Raw genomic sequence first — 26,036 nt, forward strand, 5'->3', positions numbered from 1 at the left:
CTTCAGATGCACCCACCTGCCAGCAGCACCTGATCTGTGTCCCCAGGGCAGCTGCTCCCAGCCTCATTCAGGAGGCGCTAACAGGGACGGCCAGTCTAGTTCAGGAGGTGCTAAGTGGGACAGGGACAGTGACTGGGATGTGTGTGCTGAACCAGCAGCGACTGAAATCAGAGCAGAGCTGCCCACGCACACAGCGGCTCTCAGCACACACTCCTGCCCACAGCGTCCTCACACTCGGAAAACTCCTGGAGCTGGAGATCTCCAAGTCCTTCCTATGCTGCCAGAGCATTTACTGTTTCTGCGACAAGGCACAGAGGGACAGGAATTAGCTCATCTCAGCCAGTCCATACTGGAGCTGGGGACCCCCCAATCCCCACCCCATACTAACTTAAAAGCCATGCTCAGTCCTAACTGGGATGCACTGGGAGCCCCAGCAGCAGACATGGGAAATGAAGTGATCCTTCTTCACCAGCCAGCTTGTACCTTCAATGCAGAAGCCCTGGACAGAGCAGAAACATCTTCCAAATGCTCCCAACTAGGACTGACTGGAGACACATTGCAAGTCCTCATTTCAGCATCTGGTACTGCTCCTTGCTGCTTCTCAGCTCTAGTACTTCTCTGCCAGTCCTTGTTTACTCCAGTAGAAGTTGGAATGTCAAAGGAGCATATGAGAGCCAGGTGTCCAGCTCTCCTCTGTTTGTCATCAATTCTTTCTGAAACCCTAAGGCCACATCCAGAGCCCTGAGTGAACTGGTCTCCTTGCTATGAACCACTATGCTCTGCCTGATCACGTCCCAGAAAACACAGAGATTTTTTTTTAAGGATGCGTTATGGTTTGCATTAGATTTGAACCCTAACCAGCTTCTGACCTTCCATTTACAGGCATAAAAACACCACATGAGGGACTCTCTGGCTACAGAGGTGGGAAAGGCCTGGAGTAGGCACGGGGCTGCTCTGAGAGACACTGACCCCAGCACCGCACATGCAAACACCTTGTTTCTGTTCCCTTCCAGTCTAAACCACAGGTCTTTATTTCTGCCAACAAATACAGCAATTTCTTGGCATTTCTAGAACAGCTTTCAAGACTGCCGCTGGGACCTGGGACACATGCTCTTGCTTTGCCTTTGCTGATGTCTGCCTTCAAAGTAGCAACTGTTGTCAGCACATCACAAAATCCATCAAATGACAGGGGCATCAACAAGCTCCTCTGTAGTAGCAGCGCTCTGGGAAGAGGTAAGATGTGGACATCACTGAAACACAGAGCCCACAGCCTGTGACAGGCTAGAGGGTCTGGGCAGGGAGAGCAGTTTCCCAGCCCCACCACCTCCAGGCACCAGGTTGCAGCCAGTAGCTTCCTACAGGCTCCAGGGCAGATTCTGTCCTGCGGCGAGAGCCAGGACAAGTCTCAAGATGCTGAACTCGCCTGTCTGCTCGGAGACAAACTCCCCATCTGACAGCCTCGGCTTTGCTTCTGGTCCCATCTGAAAGGCACACCAGCCACCGGAGATGGAAATGGAGCACCACATCTGAAAACACTGTGCAGAGCTCAGTTGAATTCTAATGGCTTTTTACATTTCTAGGGTACTTTAAAAAGAGTCTGCTCTTTCATGAATCTAATTTTGCCTATGCAAACATTTGGATTTTTTTCCCCTTCTCTAACAATTAAATAATCTCAGTGAACTTTGCTTCCTCCAGCTTTCAGCAGGGGACCTACTGCTGCCCCCAAGGGAATCCAAGACATATATTTATCCGATTATTTTTTTTGTTTCAAATCATTATTTAATCAAGATGAAGGAAGAGTAGAAATGAGGACCTCACTCATACTCCAGACTGTAATTTTGAGTGCAATCCTAGACCAAGAGGCAGTGCAGTCTAATAGGTTACAAAAATACAATCACTGCTTGTCTCCCAATTAAACCGAACAAGTCCATTTACTGTGCTGCAAACAGCCCTGAGGCGACAGACAACTATACATTTTCTCAGCCATAGGGGGACTGAGAGCCATCAATGAGCAGCATGGCACAGCCTCACTTATAGTTGGAGGATTTATTTTTGGGGTCTTTTCTTCTCTTGTTTCACAACTCTCTTCAAAGTGAAGTTGATTTTTTTTTTTCAGAGGTGCATAATGTCTCCCTTTCTCTCTTTTTCTCTGCATTGTGATAACGAAAGGAATAAAAAACCTTTTGTCGATGACCCCAGCCAGCCTTGCTCTCGGCAAGGACCCAGCAGACATCTGCCGAGGAGCAGCACCTGCTGCTCGGGAGCCGGGCTGGGATCCTGGCCTGGGGTACCTGGTACCTCCATCTCTCAGCGCAGGGGCTGGCGGGAGAACTTTGCCCAGGGAAATGGGTTCACCTCTGCTGACGATTTGCCCCAGCTGAAAAGCCAACCTCTGCAAATTAAGGGAGTACAAAAACCCGCAGTGCTGTAGGATGCAAGGAATGCTGAGTGGAAAATACCTTTTTTTTCTAGCTGGAGAGTCCAGGGTGAGGCTTTCTCTACCATGAGGGCAAAGCTAAGTCCAGGAGCATGGAGGCAACGACACAACTGTGCCTGGAAGGTCAGAGCTCAGGTTATTTGGGGCTGGATGGCAACACTGCTGAGCAGCCTGGCTCACAGATCCATCACTGGGGGTAAGTTCCTGGGAACACCAGACAAAGGTTTGCTCCTTTGCAAAGATCTTTCCAGCCTGTGGGGTGCAGCAAGGGCCGTGTGACAGAGGCCAGGGTGTCCCCATCTCTGCTTGGGCCAAATTGGCACTACACCAGAGCAAGGGTTTGCCTTCCACCACCTCCTTTGGTACCTGGTGAGCAGCACAGTCCTTCGATGGCCGCAGGCATCCCTCCATACCCCAGGCATTCCTCCATACCCCAGGCATCCCTCCATACCCCCATGCTGGCGTCCTTGTGGTCCCAGCACTGAGCTGCAAATTTACCGGGCGATAACCAAAGGTAACCTCAGTCTCCTCACTGAGAAAATGAAGAGCAAAAAAGAGAACAACTTCCATATTTATGGAAGGCTTTGCCTTTGGCCTCAAGGACCCTGTTTGTTGTCAGAAACATGCTGCCTAAGAGTTAAAAGAATAGTTTTTCCTACATAAACCAAAACCCAGGCTAGAAAATAGAAAGGAACAACAAGCCAATACTCAGGTCTGCTGTAAGGTTTGCTGAGCCCTCCTGCACACGCTGTCCCAGGCCCTGCACAGTATTTCTCCCCTTCTACCTTTCTGCAGACACATGAGCACAAAGACAAACAGCATCATTTGCAGCAGCTGCACCCCACTGAGCCTCACTGGAAATCTGGCTCAAGCCTGTGTTAATTTGTGACATTGTAAATGGGTTTCAGTGGAAGTAAAAGAGCTGGCAAGGAAAGCGTATGCAGCGTGCAGTTATCTTCATCAGGTACAACAAAGGCAATTAGATTCACACCCTGCAGGTATTTATATCGCACTGCTCAACTGAAAGCACAGTGGCACGTAATACATCTGTGTCGGTGTGGAGTAAAGTGTCTGCAGCAGGTTAGGGGTGCCTGGTTCAAAAATAGATGCCCCACATTACCCACAGTTTCTCTGCATGCTGAGGCACAAACCCACAATCCTGTTCCCAATAGGTGGTTATTGCAGCTGCACGGGATTAAAGGGAGCCAGAGAAGCTTGGAAATTCACTGCCAGAAAGAAAAGTAGCGGGGAACTTTGGGGTGTTTCTGCATGTGTGCATGCATGTGCGTTTGCATCAACTTGTGCACAAAGGCAAGAGGGCAAGAAGCAGCAAGGTAGATGCGTGGGCAGGGCACTGTTGTGTATGCTTTGTCCCTCACAAATTACAGGTAGACCTAGTTAGAAATTGTGGCTGTTCCAGCAGAAATGAAGGAAAACAAATGGTGGGGAGGGTAGAAGTTACCAGAAAATGCTTTGATTTTTTTTCCGAAGAAAAATAATCTAGAATAAAAATTGGCTTAAAAAGCAAAATCTTTGATTTGGAAGTGCTGTAGCATGAGCTAATTGAGTATTGTGTCTCTGGATTGGCAGGTTGGGATCCTCCCTGGACAATCCCGGTCCTTCGGAGCTAGAGCGACCCAGCTCCGCAGGTAAGGGTGGTTTGGCTTGGAAGCCCCAGCCAAGGGAAGGGAAGGGAGTGTGACACGCCAACCCCCATGGAGGACTGAAACATCGTGGTTTTGAATCCTAATTTTGGAATTTTCCACAAAATCTTTTCCAGCAATTTATTTTTTGATGTGTGATCAACATTTTCTGCAAGAGCACGTTTTCATTTCCTAACACATCCAGGCTGCTCTCAAAGTAGATTCTGACAGAACTAAGCTTATTTATAGAGCAACCAGTTAACTCACAAAAAGGAGAAGCATCAGAGTTGTGTATAGTCATCAGTAAATGAGACTAAGCATTCCCATTCCATTTTTCCCTTGCCAGTTTTGAGTATGTGATATTTAATGACCTTATTCAGAAAAATTTCAGGGGTAGCACTTAACCAGGGGCTTCAATTTAAACAAGTGCTTAAATGTGCTCTTGAATGATGTCCCAAGAGAGTGTACTTCTTTTGGGGAACAAAAGGCCATTAGTGGGTTGCATGGTAAAGGTACTGATGCCTTTTAGCTATTAAAATATTTGCCTGTATTATTAACCTTTACTAGAAATAATGCAGCAGGGGCCTAATGACTTTTACTTTACATCCATCCCCTGCATCCATAACTATAAAGTTCCGCCTTTCCCTGCCCTGCAGCTCGTGTGCTCGTTTACCCTGAGTGAAGCAAGTGGAAAGGGGAGTGCAGCATGCTTGAGTTTAGCTCATTTGAAAGCTTTTACAATTTTAAATTAGAGTTTACACTTGCTCAGGGAACAGAACAGCTTGTAGTCGGCCTCACAGGACTCAGGGAGCCTGGCTTCAGAGAGAGGAAACCTAGTACCAATTAAAAACCAGGCTTAGACTTGAAAACATTTATGTAAAATACACAGCTTGAACAAAAAAAAACCCAACAAAAATCAGCCACCCTGGTGACACGATGCAGTCTTTGGCTGGTTGGTTTTTGGGAGGAGTTCTTAAATCATTCCTACCTTCCCAGGCTGGCAGAGGGCAACACCCCAGGCTCAGGACAATAAAAGCTTCATACCTTATTATTCTTCCTTTGCACGTGCGCACACACACACAGCTAAGCGTGGTGTGCAGGTTCTGCTATTCGCTCTACCTTATATGGTTTTATAAGCAGTGACTCACATGTGCATTACACACTCAGTAGATGTATATAATGGGAGCAAATATGCATATCTATAATGCTGAGAGACAGCTTGTGCCTGTCTGTACCCACGTATAATCTCAGTGTATTTTGTTCGGAACACTGTCTGTATGGGCGAGCGGATAAAGTCCCTCCTCTTGCTGGCACTATCTGTCTCATTTGTGACGTAGCTACTGCTTATGGCAGAGCTATTTCCAGTTGATAACTGGGCCTAAAGGAGAAAAATCAGTTCCCCATTATCTAGCACTTTGGGGCTTGGAGGACTCTGTAGTCAAGACACCTCTAATGTTACACATCCACACACGGGAGTACCAGATCCTGCACTACCTTGAGCCCTATGTAGCGATTTATCTCTCCAGAATGCCTATCGGATACTAACACCACGATCAAGGAGCATCACACCTCTGCTTTGCAGCTACCAAGAACAAAGGGGAAACATACCATGGAGAAGGAAAACTTCTTATCAATCTATATCTATTATTTCCCTCCATCTCCTGCTCCCTCACTTCTAAGGCATGTGTTATACCATCTCTTTCCACATATACGGAAAAACATCCCCAGGCACTGTGCCTGATTTTCCCCTCGGCTGCACGTGCAGTTCCCATTAGCATCAACGAGAGCTGCTTGTAAGTTCCGAATTTGGCCCCTGGGCTTGTCAGTCCAGAGCAATAGTGATCCTAGAAGGATCCTGATAGTCAGAAAACATCCCCTGCCAATAATCACCAACTCATTAAATGTAAATGTTTCTCTTATGCATCTTTGATTCCCTTTCTTCCCCTGAAGGGCTGAACTTTCGGACATGAAGACCAGTGAATTAAGTTCACATCCAACTGAGCAAAGACTGCATAACAAACACTTCCTTATAAAATATCATTGCTGGAGGCCACTTTTTTTGTTGTTAAATGTCCTCAATTCATTATTCATAGGCTAGAGCCTTTGCAATATTTTTCCCTCTCCAGCCCCACCCTTGGTGTGAAAGTGCTGAAGGAAGGAATGACTTTAAATACATTAAAGAACAGCGCCATTAATAAATAATACAGTTTTAACCAACTTTGTCTAACATTGCTACAATTGAGTTATAAAAATTTCATATCTGATTTCTTGCCCAGATTCCTGTGGCTAGTTCAAGCAAAGCAGCACAGTGTGTAATACTTACGACTTCCTTGGGTGACAGGAAGCTGTAGAACGGGAGGGTTTGGCTGGTTTTTTGGCTGGCCTGAACCTCTGCAGAGGCGCTTGGCTTTGCTGTGATCTTTGAATTGTGCCGGGAGCGTCTCCGCCGTGTTTTACGCCCTTCCTCCCGAGACCTGGCTCTGTGCCTCCAGAAAACACAAACAGCCAAACCGTTATTCCTCGGTATTGCAGCAGTGCCCATTACCAGCTCCATGCGAACCCTTGGCAGCTCTGGGCTGGGCCATTGCATGTGGGAGAAGGTCTTCCACCTGACTGCTTTGTGGAGCCATGATGGAAAAAACAGGGGTGTTTTGCTATTCTACATTAAGAAAAAAAAAAACAACTTTGCAAGCAGGCTTTAGACTTTAACCTCAAATTTCAGCTCCAATTCCTGATTTTATGGTGACCACGCTTTCACATAGCTTTGAATGTCCCTATGGTAATGTGCCTGAAAGATGCTCTGCTCTTGCACGAATACCCCTCCAATTACTGATCGCATTCCTCCCCTCACTGATACTCAGCTTTTCATAAGAAAATTCCCAGTACTTAGGAGGAGTGAAGCGGGAGAGCGGGGGTGGTGTGTTCAAGCGCTTTCAGTAAACCTGAAGCATGAACTCATGATGTGTATAAACCATGCGACTTGCTGTTGCAGTGATGCCAGCTCTAGCACCAGCATCCATTTAGCTGGCCCCAGGACGCATCTGTCATCCACAGGACAGAGATTTTAATCAGGTCAAAGATAGTGGCTATAGACTGCCATGGGCAAATAGATTTCCATTGCTAAGATCATGTTTAAGGGTTTCCTGGGACATCAGCAGTACAGAGCCCTTGGGCTGGAGAAGGGAGACTAGGCTGGAATCAGTTGGCACAGGCTGATCATCAGCCAAGGGGATTAGAAGTGACTGCTGGACTGAAAAGCTGCAGCCACAGCTCCTTGAGGCAAAACCCTCCTGTGGCCAAGACCACAAGAAGCTCAACCCCCACCACATGACATATCTGCCACCAGAACAGGACGTGGCTCTGCACAGAGTTTGAGGGTCACACACACTCTCACAATCACATCCTTGAGCCCCCCGGGGAAGGACTGCAGGATGCTCAGGGACAGTGACGTTACCTGCTTCGGCAGCTGGGGGAGCGGGAGTCAGAGCTCTCCGAGCGAGAGTGGCGATGGCGATGAGATTTCCGGGTGCGCCCACGAGAGCTTGAAGAAGCAGAGAGGAAAACCACCATTAGGCTGGCAAACCGGGGGGATGCAAGAGCCAGCAGCTGGAGGATGAAGTCAATAACATTCAAATCAGAAAGAAGATTTGCATTTTAAAGAGACTGGTGTGTGAAACATTGTGCAGGACACCAAGGCATGAGAAATTCTCCATCCCTTCATAGCCACACTGACATTATGGCAAGTCATCTTACTGAGATCTTTCCTAGCATTTTAACTACAAGCTATTAGGTTGGCTCTGTAGCCTGCTGGGGGAAGATCTATGGACTAGCATGCAGGAGGGCAGCGGGCAGCTCCAATTCTTTCTGCTTTCAATAATTCAGAGAGCCATGTGCCTGCCCATCATCCTGCAGCCTGCCCTAAGCCAGGAAACAGCCTGGGACCTTCTCATTGCTGAGCATCCCTGGGGGAGCATTGTCCCTCCAGGCACCCCATGGCAAAGCTCCAGCCCTCACATCTCTTGCTCTAACCCTCTCTGTAGGGCAGGATCCTTGTTAAAGAGCAGATGCAGACAGACAGGCTCCAAATAATGCAGCACACTCAGTGACAGCCAGCCTTCCCCACGCTCTCTGTGGTCCAGACAGTCCTATAGGCAGCTCCTATAGCTGCTATATAAAGCACAGCTTTGCTAATGGCAGCCTGCCCTACACACAGCTCCTCCTCAAGGGCAAGGACCATTTTACCTGCCTTCTTACAGGCGTCCAGTCACTGCTGCTGGCTTTCCTGACAGAGCCGTGGGACAGTGACCAGCAAACTGTGCGCAGGGACGCAGGTTCCGTGCCCTGCTGAGCTTCCCCTTGCTCCCTCCAGGCGGCTCCTGAGGGATGACCTGGCCCTGTTACTGAAGTCCTGCATGCAGAGAGCAGGGTGACATGGGTGACAGGCTACCTGTCACCTCCTGTGCCCAGTCCCTCTCATCGTTGCCCACTGCAGCAGTTTATTTTAGGTCTGGCAGTGTAACCATCTGCTCAGGCTGGCAGAGCAGTGCCAGCAGGCAGAGCTGGAGATGAGTTGGCTGGTGAGAACAGTCTGCTTTCGTGGCCGCGTTATACCAGGCACTGACAGCATTAACACAACGTGCCTGGACAGCATTTAGCAATTTGCCGCTATAAAAACTCAGCAAATCAATTCCTTGAGAACAGCATCCCCTTTAAGATGAAAGGGCAACCTCCCGGACAATTGCTTGAATGCCACCTGGCTGTTTTCTCTGCTGCTTCTCACACCCTATGATTATATTTTTACAAACTTCATATGTTGGGATTCTCCTTCCTTATTTTCATACAGCTGAAATCGGCAACACTGAACATCTCCCCCTCACGGGGTGTATTTGTATGAAAACCCATGTTTGCTCTTCACCCTCCGCATCAGTCCTTCCAGCTTAAGAGTTTTCCCTTTCTGCAGGAGGAAAAACTGGCCCTGTGTGATTTGGGTAACCAGTTGCTCCACACAAAGATAAGCCAAAGCAGTGTGATTATACATAAATCCTGATCTGAGTTGGCTCATGGGATCCATCTGATCCACACCCTGGAGCAATAACTTTTGCAGAAACCCAGAGAGGCTCAGCTCTGATTTGTGAGCTGAAAGACGAGGGCTGGTTTATCCCTAAAGAGCAATTCTGGCAGCTCTCCTTTCCCCTGGTCAGCACAAGCAAGGATCTGATCTTTGTTTTTACCACAGTTAAGCTATTGCGTACTGGCCACTGCTACATTGGGTTTGGGAGATTCCTGCTTTTACTGGTAACATAGAAAGCCTCAGTTTTACCACTGGGATTTCTGCGTGCACAGCATAAAACAAAACAAAAAGTGTCTGTGCTACCAGACACATAGAAATCATATGGAAATGGAGATGGGCTTTAGGCACACAATAGAGATGGCCTGTGCAGGTAGCACTTGCTCTGCACCTCATGGATTCCCAGTCTTCTCAGTCCCAGTGTATATTGGGGTGACACTGGTGGTGTCACAGGTTATTGTTCCCCTGTCTCCTTTCTGCCTAAGAGCTAAAAGTTGTGTTGGGATGAATTAAAGGGCAGGTCCTACTAATACCAAACAAACCGGCAGATTTCCATCTGCTAGCTCAGGTTCTGTCTCTAGCAGGGTAGCCCACGTCTCAGCAAAGCCAACCAGGGGTTTGGTGCCCAGGGTTCAGCCTCACAACTGTTTCCTTGCTCTGAAAAAGCAGGTGGGAAGCTGCAAGTTGCAATTCCCAGGGGAAAACAGAGAAGAAAGTGAAAAAAACAGAGAAGGCTTAGAGGCTTTCCTTCCAGCCTCGAGGAACCACATTTTATACCGTACCACTTGTTTGTCTGCCCCACAGGGCGAGGACTGTGCTCTGCTAACACTCCAGGGCAGATGTGAGCCTCAACCTCTGATTTTTTCAACCTACATCACTTCCATACAATCCCTTCTCTTCCCTAGTCCCTATTGCTTTCTGCTCCCATTCAGATAGCTGGTTGTACCATATATCACGAGTAGCCCCTACTGGAACCTCCAAGAGCAGCAAATAAGGAGGAGCTCAAGCCCTTGTCGGTGAGCGCCCCAGCCTGCCCTCTGGGCACCGCGCTCCGCAGTTTTGAGTTCATCCTCTCATGCTGCCCTCAGCAGAAAAGCTGGAGTCTCTGCTCACAACTGGATGGACAAGACACTACATCCCTGTGAGATACAAAGAAAGTGCTGAACGAGGTGGCACAAAAGAGAGGATGAGGAAAGATCTCCAGCCTCTGTGAACCCTTTTCCCTTCCAACAAAACAAGAATTGCTGGTTTTAGCTGCAAAATAATCCTGTGAATTGCTTAGGGCTGTGCAGCAGGCGTTAGCTCCAGGGGACCCATCACATCAAGCATTTCCCAGCCCCGCAGCTCTGTGCAGGCAGGGCAGGGAACACCATGAATCGCTACTTACTGTTTCTTGTGTTTTCTTTCTTCCTTTCTCTTACTTTTGGGGCTCGAAGAACTAAATAAGAAATGGCTAATTAATTCAGAGATTTCTGTTCTGATAAAAAGCTGCACAATCACACATCAATGTCACAACTAGACTGCCCGAGAACGTGCAATAAAAATGAAAGGGATTAACAATTCTGCTGCAGCACAGGGGGTCTGAGTGCCTGCTGACAAATCTGCCTCGTGGGCTTGGCCAAAAAGGATCCTCAGAGGGATCAGCCATCCTGGTGACTCCGCATTTTCCCATAGAGAAGATTAATACTTCTTGATACTGTACGTACTGGAATCAGGAGAGTTCTTCCAGTATACACCTGTGAATGTTTCAAAGATGGGCACTGCTGGGGGATACCAGACTGTGTGCAAATTAAACCGTAAGAGAAATGAAGACTCAAGATGCAGGATGGATGCAACATGGATGAGGTTGCCAGGGGCCACATTATACAGTGAGGTCTTTTTCAGTTATGTGCTTGATTGCACAGGTTGGGCTGAAGACCCAATTCCTGTGGAGTCTGAGGAGCACATAAGCCTGAAAAGGGAGAGGGTAGACCCAGACCCACAGGGAATGGGGGGAGTGAAGGGGGTTCCATAAGGAGGCACAGAAGTGTCTTCTGCCCCCACCCAGTGAACATCAACCTCATGAGATCTTGAAGACACCATTAAAGTCAAATTTCTAAGGGATCACATACACCTACTCAACTCTTACCTGTGTCTTCTCTTCTTCGAAGATAACCTGCAAGACACAAATATGTATATTGAATACAGGGTCTCACAAAATGGAAAATTTGAATCAGAGACAGTGTGCTTACAGGGGCATAAACAGCACTGAAGGTTCAAAGCCAAGGAGCATCTGACCCAGGACTTCTGTCATGAGATGGCATAAAAGAGCACAAGAATCCCTTCTTGGGAAGGAACTGTTTTAAAGGAGTTTCTATAACCTTATCTCTCCTTTCTCCCTCACTTTTATTTAATATTCAAGCTCAACTTTTACCCATATTTAGCAGCTTCTCTCTTTGGTTCAATGTGTTATAAATACATGAGCTTTCCAAGGGAGACAGCATCCACCGTTCTCTTCAAATACTGGTTTAATGGTTGAGAGAAAACAGCAAAATCTTTGTAATTTTAAAATTTGATCGTGCTCTTGAAATTAAAAATAGGCTTCAGAAGGAGAACATGGAGGCAGCCACCTGGGGCTGGGAGGGAAGACTGAGATGTGGATGGGATGTGCTGGGCTGAACCTTTTCCTGGTCCAAATGCTGACACACGTTGTGCAGGCTGGGGACAAGGGACAGGAACCGGTGCCACCCCGAGCGCTGATCCATCGGTGTCCGGGGGTGGGCGCCAGGTGGAACAGGACAGCGGGCAGTGGCTCTGCACACATCGCACTGATTTGGCTCATCTGTCTCTCTTCTCCCACACCCCAACAGCTCATGTTTATCTCTCTGCCCTGGGTGTGCACCCCATTTCGTGCCCTCCTCGCCCAAAGGGACCCCAGCTCTGCTGTTCGGCTTCCCCGCCCTGGGCAGCCATTACGGAGGGTCAGGGGTTGGACGCCTCTCTCTGCCCTCCCGTTGCAGAGCTCAACCAGCTGTGACATCAGTCACGTCCCCCACCCCTCGTCCGAACCCCCCAACGATCCCTGCCAGCAGGGAATTACATTTTCACACACACAAATATACCTGTTTCTTTTTCGCTTCTTGGAGTTCTTCTTCTTCTTCTTCTTCACGGGCGAGGGGCTGTAGGAGGGAGACCTGAGGAGGGACAGCGGTGTTAGGGACCACACGGCTCCCCATAGCCCTCCCCGGCTACCCCAGCCCTCACCCCACCACCAGCGGCATCCCCCCCGGGGTTTCGAGGGGCCGGGGGGCTCCCGCACCCCCAGGATGGGCTGTAGAGTCACCCCGGCCTGCACGCCCTGAGGGGAGGGCGAGAAAATGGCGGCGCCTTCCTCCACCTGTGGCCAGGGCTGAGACTCCCAGCCCCAAACGCGGACTTGGGGGGTGTCCAGTCTTCATTTTACACACCATATTTCCCCCCTGCCACGTAGCTGAGGGTTTCCTGTCCCCTCCTGTCCCACACACCACCATGGCCACCCTCACCTCCTTCGCTTTTTGCGGCCGGATTTCTTCCTCTTCTTCTTCTTCCCCCGGGCCGGCAGCAGCGCACGGTCCTCATCGCACGAGGGGCTGAGGAGGGGGATAAAGCCAAATAATTTTAAATAAGAAAAATAAAAGCTGAATCATGGGACTGCTCCTCCCCATCCCCACCTCAGGGATGTCCAGGGCAGAGAGACCAATTTCCATGGTGCACCCGGGGTACAGGCGAGCACCTAATTACCCTCTAACGGATAATTTTGTCACACTTTAAATCAAGTGTCTCCTCTGCGGGTCTAATAGAGATATAATGAGACAGCTACTGTACAGCACAGCAACGCTGGATGATTATTTAAAACATGTTTGCTAAGGTTAACAACTCCATAACAGATTTATAGGTTTTGTTGCTCTTCGTAAATATGCTTTAAATAATTAATTGGCATTTAATTTGCATACAATAATTATTGCAGCCAGATGCATCTAACTATAATAAGAGACTTGACATATGTTAAATAGCAATTGATGAGAAATATATACATTTATTGAGATGCTATGGTAATTTAACAAGATACAAATCTCTTACACAGTTGTTAAACCCCGGAAAAAAGCCTCCTGTAAATTAATTTATTTTTTAAACATATGACACTGAATTGCGTTACATTTCAATGAAAAGCAAATACCATGATTAAATTAATTCAGATCACTGGGCTGAAAACATGACAGATACTCTGTGGCTACTCATTAACCAAAGCAAATGCCTGTAAAGATGGGGAACAGCTGGTGACAGCCTGCAGATCCCCAGACTGATCCCAGATCTGTCTGTGGGTCCCCAAAGGGATCTGGGGGTGAACACAACCAGCTCCTAAGGGCTGTTGCAAAAATCATTGTTGGAAACGAGGGTGCTGGGTTTGTGCCTCAGTTTCCCCAATTCTCACCCCATCGGACATTAGTAGGGAATGCGTGACGGTGGTCCCGTGTTTGGTCAATGCTGTGAGATCTTCACTACAGAAACAACCAGAAAACTGAGCAGTTTCTGCAGAAAGAATTAATGCCATGTGCAACAACAGTCCTAACACAAAGCGAATGTCGCAGCACGCTGACCTGTCAGTGGCAGGGGATGTGCAGGGGAAAATCAGGCTCCACCACCCCAAAACACTCGCACATCCAGGGCTGGAATTACTGTCAAAAATCACACTACTATAAAAATCCAATTGCTTAGTGCTTTTAATACACTTTTTAAAAATTTTTGATCACTCTGCAAAATGAAACCATATGCCAACGCTTTAGTTGTGAACTGTGAATAACTGAGTGTCGAGTGTTTCCAGTGCAGTAAATCCAAGGTTCGAGCACATCATCGCCCCTGAGCAGCACCCAAACACCTCTTCGTGCTCTCCTTCTCCTCCCAAGGACCTCACCAAGCAGCAGAAATGCTGTTATGGGATATGGCACATTTTGGGCTCAGTGGGTCTTTTTTCTGCGTACAGATAGAAGAAATGTCTTTTCCAAGACAGCTCATTCCCGCTAAGCTCAGACATCGGCCCAAAGTCAACCTAAGGCTCTGTTCTAGACCGGGACCTGAACACCCATCTCAGCCCCTCCGTTACCAGGATAATGGACCCCAGCAAGCAGGTCTGGGTGCGTCTCAGCCCCCCTTGCCCAAGGGAAAAACCTCTGACCGTGCAGTGCAGCCGCAGGCCGGTTCTGTAGAGCCCTCTTCCCTCTGCCAATATAAAGCCTTTTGTCTTTGAAGTGGAAGTTTTCTCCCTGCACTGATCCGATTTTAATTGTTTCGCCATGATTGTAATCAAAGTCTAATTAAAAGTACATTTTAGATTATTGTTCCGGTTAGCCTGAAATCTGAAGATATGAAATGTGCTGTCTTGCTCTTTCTTCCCAGCATCTTTAACCAAAGGGAGAGGCTTTAATCCCAGAGGCAGTTCAGCAGGCAGGGCTCAGAGACCCTAGTTGCTTTATTTACAACATTTGATTCATTTCCCCCCCGCCCCCTCTCAAGTTGTCAAGGGCTAATGATGAACTGATAAGGGAGCTGTGTCCTAACGAAGCCAGCACTGCAGGTCTGATTTAGTTGTGAGGAGAGGAATCACTGAGCAATGCCCAGGCAGGGGTAGCACAGAGGGATGCTGGCAGGTCACCCATCTTCCAGCCAGGGCCGCTGGCAAGAGGCTGTAAGAGCAAGATGTGCACGGGAAGCAAACTACAGGATTTCATAAAATGGCGTACATTTGCAGTACGTTCACACGGTCATTTAAGCTCTCACAGACCCCCAGCAGGTGCTCAGGCTGTGTAAACAGTTACAGACGCCTTCTCCATCACCCTCCTGCTCCACGGGGACCCCGCTCGTGGCCCTGGCTCCTACCTGCGCGACCTACGGCGAGCATGGTCTCGTCTCTCCTTCCCCTTGGCACAGCCGTTGGTGGTGGAGCTCTCCTTCACCGCACGGCCACTCGGCTTCTCGGGACGTCTGTCCTCCGCAGGGTACGGCAAGCAGCCGAGTGTCGCACTGCAGGAGCAATAGGAGAGAAAGAGAGCAATGAAGAGCTGTTCTTACGGGTTGCTAATACCCCACCACTCCTCCTCAACCTCCTCACCGGCGCTCAGGTGGGAGCAAAGCTCTGGCAGCCAGAGAACATCCCTCTGCCCTGCGCCTGCAAATAGGCTGCTGGGCCAGTAAACACATCTGGTCCTGCAGAAAGCCCAAACTGGAGAACCTGGGAGGGCCCAGCAGAGCTGAGGGGAACTACCTGGGCCAGGCAGGTGCCTGCAAGAGCCCTGGGGAGGCCATAAAAGCTGGTGAGGAGCAGAGCTGGGGCAGGGAATGCTTGTGGTGACAAGACTCCAAGAAACAACAGGGCTTGGGCACGGCAAGCTCAGGTGGTAAGAAGAAGCCAAAAGGAGAAAACAAACCAAAACAAGTCTGAGCTCAGACACTCAGGAGGAAAGTAAATTGGTTTCCAGGCCCCGCAGATGTTTATTTTGAAGAACAGAAAGATTCATGGAAAGCCATAAACCATACCTGGCAGGGGCATCAAGAATGCTATGCTTTTGGTGTCATCCAGAGTATTACTCGAACAAATAAACAAGTATCGGCCTGTCCAAGCCCGACGTGGCTGTGGGGTGGTACCAATGGTGGCCTGGGCTCAGCTGGTGGAGATGTTGTCCCCATTTCTTCCCATTATCATTTTGACACAATCTCAGGAACATTTAAGGATGTGCATCAGCCAAATACAAGTGACAGGGGCCAATGCGGGGAAGCTGGGTGAATTATTTGTGGCCTAGGACATGCAGGGGGTGATGGTCCCTATGGTTTTAAAAATCTATTACTCTGCTTGTAATAAATTCCTCAGTCGCTTCCCAACATCTATGTTATTTTTAACCATCCGGGAAGCTACATGGTTAATCGCTTTCTTTGTGCAAGCTAATTAGCTTGTGGCCTTTCCCAAACCCCTTTTAAGACCAGTCTTCTGAGGCTCAATCATTAGGATCCATTAAAAATGTCCCCAAATTAATGACCTGTGCAAAGTCAGGGCTGGATCAGCTCCAGCAGCGGGGGCAGGAGGGTCCCTGGGCTGGCAGCCGGCTGGGGCATCACTGCCCGGCAGGAGGGACCCCGGCACGGTGGGCAATGTCCCTTTCACCCCCGTCCCCGTTCCCACTAATGGGATTTTCAGGTTCTGGGGTTAAAACATATTGGCCTTGAGGCAAGGAAGGTCTCCTGTCCTGCAACACGCTTGGAACCATTTCTTCTGGGCTTGGAAGTAATTATTGATGGAAATAATTATTCTCCAATCCCATCAAAGGCTGGCTTCAATTCAACCAAATGTTCTCCTCTGATGAATGCCGAGAGTCACTAACACTCTAAACTGGCTGGTAATCCCCTCACGTTAATCTCCACAGACACTGAATATACATATAAAAACACAATGTTTTTTTGGTCGCCTTTTGTGTTTTTTCATGACCGATAGACAAATGCTTGCAGTTTGGTGCGAACGATTACTGTGGCCTCAGAGGAGAGGATTATCACACCTTCCCTGGCCGGTCCCCTGCCAGCAGCAGAAAGCAGGAACCCTCCGCGGGTGCTTTGCTGGAGCCGGCGCTGGGAGGGCAGCGAGGATGCTCAGGGCGATGCGGCTGGAAGCACAGAGGACGCGCTGCCCGCAGAGACGCAAGTCAGAGCCGGCAGGAGGAAGAGGAGGCAGGAAGGACGCCCAAGGTTTGCCTGGCTGGGGAGCAAGGCTGCCCCACCATGGGGCGAGGACCGCAGTTTGTGTGTTTGTCCCCAAGGATGTGCTCCTGGCAGCTGCCCACCTGTCCTGTCCACCTTCCGAGTTTCTCCCTTTCCAGTAGACAATTCAATTGCTTGCAGTAATTTTTCTCTTTTTCTCTCTGCAAAAAACCAGCCTGCCCATCAGACCTGTCCAAAAGCAGCACCACTGCTCCTGATGGGGAGACCCCACACAGCAGGACACCCTGCTGCAAAACATGCCCTATGCAACCTCTGGCCATGGGTGCTCCCCTTGTGCCTTCCAGCAGCCTCCAGTTCAGGAGGTGTTTTTTGGGCTGATGGCAATTCTTGCCAGCTTTTCAAAGGCTGGAAGTGAAGCAGCAGGCACACAGGGCTCTCGCCTCTCCCACCAGCCCAAGCCTTTCACTGCTTTTCAGAACCCACCAGCCCATCTCCACATTTTGGTATCAGATTTGAGCTCTCCCATGTTCTCCTCTCCGAACAGAATGCATTGACAGCAGAGGGAAATGATGCATTGCTACCCTAATAGAAATGATGCTGAAAAGGTCACTGGTGGGAAAGAACCCAAATATTCCTAACTTGAATGGGGGTGAAACCACGAGGCAAAGGCACAGGGTGTTTGCTGCCCCAGGGAGCAGAGCTAACTCACACCATCCCCGTTCCTCCATCCCAAGCCCATGGCCAAGTGCCATCTCATCAGGCCATGAAATGTGGCACTTGGTGATGCACACGTCCCCAGGAGCTGAGCCCAGCGACACCCGGCCCCTCAGGGACAGGCAGTGGGTGCGGGTTTGGTGTGCACTTGAAGTCCCTGCGTGTCGCCACCTCCTCCCCTGCCTGCAGGCTCCTGTGCCCTAGCCCAGCTCCTCTGCCCCTGAAGCCATCTCCTGCCACAAAGCTTTCATCAATCATCCTTCTCCCCTGCAGTAACTCAGCTACTCCTCTCCAGAGGAGAGAAAAGCAGGAAAATTGTCTTCCTAGTGACCTTCCAGCTGCTGGATGCTGCCACCGCATCACCAACCTCAGCGACACCATCCCTTGCCTCTGTGGGCTCCAGCAGCCCCAGCCCTCCACGGCCTGGCTTTGCAAGCAGCAGTGTAAGCACAGAAGGGCTGGATTGTGCTAAGCAAGCCTTTTATTTTTTATAATTTATTTCACTTTGCACACACGGCTGGGTCAGGTCCTGCACGCACAGCCCGAGCGGAGCGTGGTGCCGCAGGGCAGCACGTTGGAGACCCCGAGCACTGACTGCTCTTCACAGACCTGCACCAATAGCGTTTCCAAGCTCAGGACAGCGCATTTGGAAAACAAATATGGATACTTTACTACCTTGCCCTTTTCAGCCCTGGCTGGCTCCACGTTCCCATCATCTCCACAGCCTCTGGTGAAAAGGTAGAAGCGGCTCCAGCCAACCGGAGCCCCAAAAATGAAAAAGGTTAAAGCATCTCTGATGAGCCTATTAGTTGTGAATGTTCCAATGGCATTAAACCAATGATGGATGTCTCGCAGGGGACTGGGAACATCAGCCCGTGAAAGGACACAGGAATGGGAAGCGGGAGAAACTCATGCGCCCACAGCCGCCCGCACCACGGACGCTTCCACCACTGCGTAACACTCGAAAAGTGCGTGGACACATGACTGAATCCTCACCTCCTCTCCTTTCCTTGCCTAGAGGATTTGGCTGCGCAGGAGGGGGCAGACGGCAGGTTGGGGTCCCTGCTCTCCTGCATCCCTGTGGCTCTGCCCCAGGCTCTTTGCCCTGGAGAGGATGGACTGAGCTGCTTGCGGCTTTTCTGAAACCCACCGCTTTGGGCTGAGAAGCCTATTGGTACTGGCAAAACGACCCTTTTATTTTCTCTCTTGCTCTCCAGCTTTGCTCATCTGATTGAAAAAGAAAATGGTCGAACTGTTCCTTTGTCCCAGGAGAGGGAGGGGACAGGAAAAAAGGTTGTAAAGACATTTTCAAGCCAAAACTCCAGCAGATGTGTTTACGTAAAGCTCTTTGAAATATGCACTAAAAATACCTCTTCAAAATTAGGAGATGGGAAAAATTGTAAGTGCTTCCCATGAACACACACACACACACACACAAACACCCCACGGCAGGTTCTTCCCCCACCACATTCAAACCGTTATTATTAGTGCGGCAGGAGCCCTGCAGTTTGTTATTGAAAATTATAATAGCAAATCACCGAGATATTTTTCCTGATTACACAGACTCCAAGCCAGTTCCATTTTAATCTTTTCCCCGCTATTTTTTCCGTGCATCAGCAGAGGCACCAGCTGCAGAAAAGCGCGTGGTTTTCTTGAGACAGTTTAAGCACAGAAGAGAAATACAATTCCATAATACACATTTTTCATCCAATTTTTGCCAACTGTGACTCTCCGCCCCCTCCTGCTCCCAGGAACATGTGTCCCGCTGCAAGCCCAAACGCAGCAGCAGCTCCTTTTGCTTCTTGGACTCCAGAAACGTTTAACGACCGCTCTTATCACATCCCAGGCCAAAAAAGCAGCTTGGCTTTTTATTTTCCAGCAGCTGATTTGCTATGCATGGTTGAAGCAGAACAGAGGAGCTTCCCTGCTGGAAGAGGCCCAGGGTGGGTGGCAGATGCTGCGGGGGATGCTGTGTGGCCGCAGCCCGCGGGGACGGCTCTGGCCCGGGCACCAGCTGGCAGTGGCTCCCGTTGAGCCACGAGGGATGGACAGCTCTGGTGGAGCGTAAAACACGGGGGAAAGCGATGCTAACGTGGACCGTCTTAGGTAAGGTAAGGCAGGAGGGCAAGCACAGCCTCTCTGTGTCCCCACGGCTGGGTCTCCTTCTCCCTGGGGACACTTGCCATCCCCCAGCCCTCCCCGGCTCCCTCACTGGGCTCAGCGTCACCTTCCCTCGCTGCCAGCAACCTGGGATGGCTCTGCCGCCCGCCCGCCAGCAGCAGCGGCGATAAAGCCCAGGAATATGGCAGGCGGGCATATTGTTTCTAAAGGAAACCTGGACCGCTGCCCCATCTCGAGCGGTTTCTCCGGCATCTTGTGCCTCCCACGCTGCCGGCTCCGAGGTCCCTGCGGTGCTTCGCGCCACACAGCACCTGCACGCTGTGGGACAATCCTGTGCCTTTCCTATCCTCCACAGACAAACACCCTGCAGGTTCCCACGCCTGTAAAGGAGCCAATTTTCTCCTCCGTCAGGGAACAGGAAAGGAGCCTTGGCTTCTCACTGGTGCCTGCAGGCAGAGCCAGCAGTGCTGACGCTACCCTGAGCTGCACCATGGCACAGAAGCCCTGCACACCCTGACCCACAGTCTGGGGCACTCCAAGCTCCAGGGTTTAGAAACAAAAACACAACGAAAGGAACAGAAGCGCTGATCTCTTTTTTGGTCACTATCTGTGGTGGCAGGGACAGGGGACAGGATGCCACATCCATGGCGCTTCATCATTACGGGTGCTCTCCGCAATGTACCCATTCCCTTCTTTGTCCAAAAGCCCATGCTGTTTGGTATGGCGAACAGCAGCAAACTAGTGTGTTTGAGAATAACACAGCTTGTTAAATTTTAATCAAATAGGGGACTGTAAGTCCACAGTTACCGGGAGCTCCTGGGAGCGCTGAGAGATCACTTTAAAAATGAATTAGTAATAAGGCATGTTAGAGGCAGCAAGGAGAAGACGGCTGGAGATGTGCACTCAGAGCAGCAATGCTCCATTTGCCACTCACACAAACCTCTTTCCTCTTCTTCATTAATTTTCTTTTTTTTTGAATTACCACTGGAAGAATAGGAGGAAACACACTGGAGGCTCCAGCACTCAGGTAACTCCAAAAAACCCCAACCTGCTCACACAGCTAACAAACAGCAATCCCAAGGGCTCGACTTGAAACAACTCCAACATTAAAAAATGCTCATTTCCTCCCAAAACAGACCTCCTGGTGCATCCAAATGGGCGTCCCCAACCCTGGTGTCCTGGGGCACAGGGGTCTCTGGACACTCTCCCATTTGAGACTTGTGTCCTGAGCATCCATCCCACCAGGATGCCCAGGGCCACGTGGGGCCAGGAGGGCTCAGTGACACCATGAAGAGCAGATGTCCCTGCTTGGGGACGCATGGGCAGCAATTAGCTCCCGTGGAAAGGAATGAAGCAACAGATTTCTCCTGCTGGTGAGACGAGCGTGCAACGTTCCCAGCGCAGGAAGGGAGGTGGTAAATGGGCTTTAACCCCCCTGCGACATCCTGCCAGGGGATTTTTATGGCCATAAGAGCCCCTGTATCACATCTCCTACATCAGCAAAGCTGGGAAATGGCAGAATTGCAGCTTCATGGGTGGGAGGGTTTGGTTTGACCCAAACCCTCCTTCCCCACGACACCCTGTGATCCCATGGGAAACACCCTGGTGGTCCTGCCAGCTGCCCAGGTAGGACTGGTGAGGGGGTTTTAAGTCAAGGAGAGTTGTCCTCTTGTTCTTTTGTCCTCCTGCTGTGCTCCAAGGAGGGAGAGGTTGGCACTGGGGTGCTCGGTGCTGCAGCACCGGGGGCTATTTGGGAGTCAAAGCCAGAAAGCAACCTCCCCCTCTACTCCCAGGTCTTCTCCCCATCCATCCACACAACCCTGCAACTCTGAACATTGTTTTAAATCATCGCAAAAAAGCAAGTGGGAGGATATTTCTTGGCTTGCTGTTCCCTAAGGAGAAGGTTTGGAAGAGGAAGGTGGGACCCCCTGGCAGACCCAGCCAGGAGGGGCTGGAGAGAACCATTTCACTTTTCAGCACATCCATCTTTAATTGGGTGTAATAATAATTTCATGGCTTGCTGGGATTTGTGAGGCTGAACTAATATTTGTAAAATGCTTCGCTATCCTCAGCTGAAAGGCAATCTAGAACAGCAAAGCCCCGGTGTTATTCACATTTGGATAATCCAGAATTATTCATAAACAAAATCAAGATTATGCAAATATATTCATTAGTTCTCAGAACACCTCCAGGAAAATAGAGGAATTAGTCTTGTTAACAACTATATATTATGTAAGTGTGTGTCTAAGCATGCACAAACCCTGCGCTGTCGGTGCTGGGCACATTCACCTGGGACTCACCCCAGGATCTCGGAACGCTGGAGAACAAGGGCTCAATCTGTACAAAACAACCCCCTCAACTTTGGGACATCCCAATGTCCGACTGCAAGTGACAGCACCCAGCACAGTCTCCTGCACATGTCCTGGTTCAGCCAAAACACAGAGACATCCCCAGCATCCCATCTGCACCCCACGGACAGCCCAAGCATGAAAACTATCGCCTTATTCTACCCAAAACAGCTTTTCCTACCCAAATGAGGATTTTTATCATACATGCAAGGCCAGGAGGCTGCAGGGGGGACTTGGATGCAGCTCCCTCACTCAGGACCGGTTCTTTTTGCCCTGTACAAGCCCAAACCCCAATACAGCTTTTGCCCAGCTTGGCTTTCCCTGTGCAACGCCACAGTCTATTTGGGGTGTGCTGGGAAAGGGGAGATAAAGGCGCACTGAAAATACCACATGGTTTAATTAATGCCACATGCCTTTCACGCCATAGGTTGTGTGGATTGTTAATTATTTTTATAAAGAAAATAATTAGTCCCAATCAAGGCAGAAGCTCTCCAGAATTACAGCTCATTAACTGCTCTCACATTTTTCTGTTCTATAAAAAGTCATGTGGCACTGATGAAAATTATAGACACTCAGAACCAGCATTAAATACAAATTCAGACACTGTTACCATCCTATTACCATCGACCGCATCGACTTGGCTTCGGTAATTGCAGCTGGAGACGAAGTGCGGGGATTTCTGCTCTATACAATCTCTGAAAACAAGCACTCTGCCCATTAGTTTGCCGGAAACAATGTGACACCACGGCCCAACTAAGTATGTCCCCAAGGCGATGACAGCCACCAAGGAGAAAGGGGAAAGCAGGGTGGTTGTGCTGGGGATGGGAAGATGAGGGTTGCTCGGGTTCGGTTCGGCTCTGGTTGGTAACAGGGCTGCTCCTGCACAGAGCAGGGGCACCATGCAGGTCTGGTGTTCGTTTAAATTAGGAAGATGAACCAGCTAACGATGCGGCAAATCTGTCCTACGGCCTGTGGTAGCAAAGCGACCAGGTCCAAGCGATGGAAAGAGCTGGGGAAGGCAGAGGGGACAAGGAACAAGCTTTAAGCAATGCGATTATCCTCCTGGGGAAAACAAGACGCAGAGGGACGCTCTCGTTGGCGATGTGGGAGCATCTCCCAGCATCTCCCCCTGGACCGTCCTGGGCCAGGCACCGCGCTGGGGCTGGCTCTATCGAACACCGCAGAGGCCTCGCTCAAAGCCTAATTGAAAGAAATCACAGCATGTTAAAGAGAGTTCAGGCCGAATCGATACAGCCGGGGTGGGGAGGGCGAGCGGGGGGAGCGGGACGGTGGCCGTGTCCCGGCTCTGGATCTGCAGGCATGGCTCAGGCCGTGGCCGCGGGGTTCGCTGCCCAATTTTCTTCTGCAGAAAGGCAAAACGAGACCCACCATCCTCTGCTCTGCGTGGGACAAACCCAGCGGCAGCGCAGGGCGAGGGTTGGCAGCACAGCCCATGGCAGAGGAGATGTTCATCCTCAGGATCCTGCTTTTCAGTTTCCATTAATCAGGGATGAATGCGCCTTCGGTGGCACTGGCAGCCCAGCAGAGCCGGCAGGCAGCTCTTCAGCTCCCGAACTCCCACTGCAAATTAACCCACTCGCCCCCATGGTGGCAGCTCCTGTGCAAAGAACCTGCCCTAGAGCATCCGAGCCTGCTCGGAGGGATGGGGAAATTGGGGCTCTGGGTGGAGAAAACACTTTTGAGGAACCTCTGAGGGCAATGGGGTAGTAACCACAGGAACAAGGCAGCAAATAGTGGGGCCAAACCTGCTGCTGGCATGTGCTGCAGGTGTTGTGCCTTTGGCTCTGTGCTGAGATGCTCCACAGTCACAGTGAGGGCAAGGACAGGGACACAGGTACACAACCCAGCACAGCGGCGGGCAGGGATGTGCCTGGAGCACAAAACAGCTGTGTCTGCCAACCTGGACTCTCCAAAACATCTGAATGACAATCTTCACCTGTGCTGGCTCCTGAACCACAGGTGGGAAATATTTGGGAGAGCACAAGGACCGGCACAAAGCGGTGTCAATGTCTTCACCAGCCATCTGACAGAATGGGCAGCTCAGTCCCTGCATCTGGGGATGCCCTGGGATCCTGGGGAGATGCACAAAACTTGTCCCGTGTCCTGCAGAGCTCAGCCCTGCACAGGGTGCACAGAGACCCCCGGGGCAGCCAGCCAGGGTCTTGGGACACAGGGCCAGAGGAGGTCACAGCAGATCACGTCCATCCTCAGTTAGCAGGCACAGCCCGTGTGCTCCACCGCTCCCCGGCGGGCTGGGCTGCAGAACGGCCCTGTCTCTGCAATCATCATCAGCTCCCTTTGTTGCTCCGCCATCAGCGATGCCCACCCAGACCCGCTGCACCTCCTGCTCCTGCACGCGTTACCCACCATCGTCCTTCAGCAACTCGCTCACACACGGTGACAGGCAGACAAAGGCAGGGACGGGGCAGGCAGCTGTGACAGGCAGATAGCTGCTTTTTAACTCCCCCCCCTTATGTTCTCGATATCGAAGTATTTCAACAAACAAAACCACATCTCTTGGAAGAAGCAGCGCTGAACCCACTTGTCTTGCTTCGCCCCATCATAATGAACCTGGCCATGCTCTGATCAACACAGGGGGGATGTGACAAGGGCAAATGCTCTCCGGGCAACGGGTTTGCAGAGCTGAAATCACCAGTCTCAGAGGCAAATATCTCCCAAGGGCCAAAGCCTGAACGGCCCTTCCACACTCGGTGTGCCACGGCTGCCCCGCCGAGAAGGGGTGCCCCGCAGGCTGCAGGTGATGGAGCAGCAGAGAGTAAGTTATGATATATGTACGTGCTACTATACACTGGTGTTATACATGCACCACTTTGGTGGGCGGTTGGTTATACAGCGGCTCCAGCTGACCCACAGATTAATTCAGCAGGTGGTCTTTAACTGTGAAATCTCGCTTAATGCAAAAATATTTCTCTTGCTGGGCAATAGGTAATTCCTCATCCTGACAGTAACGCAGCTAAAACCACAGCCGCCTTCCCCACTCTCCTCCAGTCACATCCCAACACGCACGTTCCCAAGCACCCGTGGGCACAGAGATAAATTCAACACAACCAGCCCACTGCCAAAGTGCCATCAAGTTCCACCAGGATGATGTGCTGCTGGAATTTGGTGTTAGCGGCAGAGAAAACTCACTTTCTCATCATGGCCAGTGGGTCTCGGAGCTTTTTCGCCACTTGCACGTGAGGTGGGCATCTGATATTGACCCCCAGGGCTCACCAGCACGAAGGTCTTTGCAGCTCACACCAGCACCCTGACCCCTGTGCCCTTCCTGGTGCCCTCGCTGTCACCTCTGCCCCACACAAAGCCCTCGGCCAGGGCTGGGCAGCAGCAGCTGCTTCTTCTTTCATTAATGACCAGACATAAATTAAACATGAAGTGTCAAATGGGTCATCAGTGAAGCAGTTAGTCCCAACCCCGCTGCCTCCTGCCCTGGCCACGGGCTGGGAGACCCGGCTCAGCCAGCCTGAAACACCAACAGAGCTTTTAATAGATATTTTTTCCCAACTTTGATTTTTTCTAAGCCCTTCCTGCAGTCCCTGCTGCACTGGCAGGGAAAGTGCTACCGCCACGTGCAAAAAACCCTGCTATTTTTAAACTCCCACTGTTTGTCAGCGCTTTCGGCTTGAGTAGCTGATGGAGAAGCCGGTTTTGCAGCACCCAGCATCCCGCAGAGGGTCGTGTGGCCTTCACTGGGCGATGGTGGCGCCAAGACATGGACACTGGACCTGGGCACGCTGCTGGAGGGGGTGTCCTGCCCCCACAGGCCCGGGCACCTGCCAAACCCAGCCGAGCCCCGGCAGCACCCGCAGCCCAAACGCGGGTGGGCTTTGCCGCCTGGGTTGGGCTTTGCAATGATGAAGAGGTTTCAGTGGCCACAGGGAGAAAAGGAGAGGGAAAAAAAAAAATAAATAAAAAGAAAGAAGGAAAGGGTGGTCATGCATGAAATG

The 26,036-nt window shown here is 50.4% G+C and overlaps 1 protein-coding gene across 3 annotated transcripts in view; it reads right to left on the bottom strand.

The window, feature by feature from the left end:
- SRRM4 (serine/arginine repetitive matrix 4) overlaps window positions 1–26,036 on the bottom strand; it is a 44,490-nt gene that overhangs the window by 12,533 nt on the left and 5,921 nt on the right. The window contains exons 2-8 of one of the 3 annotated variants that reach the window (XM_065851896.2): window positions 15,041–15,184; window positions 12,670–12,756; window positions 12,250–12,321; window positions 11,277–11,303; window positions 10,536–10,586; window positions 7,535–7,621; window positions 6,404–6,560 (exon numbers count right to left, since the gene is read on the bottom strand). In XM_065851896.2, the coding sequence (XP_065707968.1) occupies window positions 6,404–6,560; window positions 7,535–7,621; window positions 10,536–10,586; window positions 11,277–11,303; window positions 12,250–12,321; window positions 12,670–12,756; window positions 15,041–15,184 (625 nt within the window). Of the gene's footprint in view, window positions 1–6,403; window positions 6,567–7,534; window positions 7,622–10,535; window positions 10,587–11,276; window positions 11,304–12,249; window positions 12,322–12,669; window positions 12,757–15,040; window positions 15,185–26,036 lie in introns of all 3 variants that reach the window. The other 2 variants (XM_065851895.2, XM_071816242.1) reach the window with 2 other exon arrangements.

Source organism: Patagioenas fasciata, chromosome 17 (genome assembly GCF_037038585.1).
Source record: "Patagioenas fasciata isolate bPatFas1 chromosome 17, bPatFas1.hap1, whole genome shotgun sequence".
NCBI classification, from domain to species: domain Eukaryota; kingdom Metazoa; phylum Chordata; class Aves; order Columbiformes; family Columbidae; genus Patagioenas; species Patagioenas fasciata.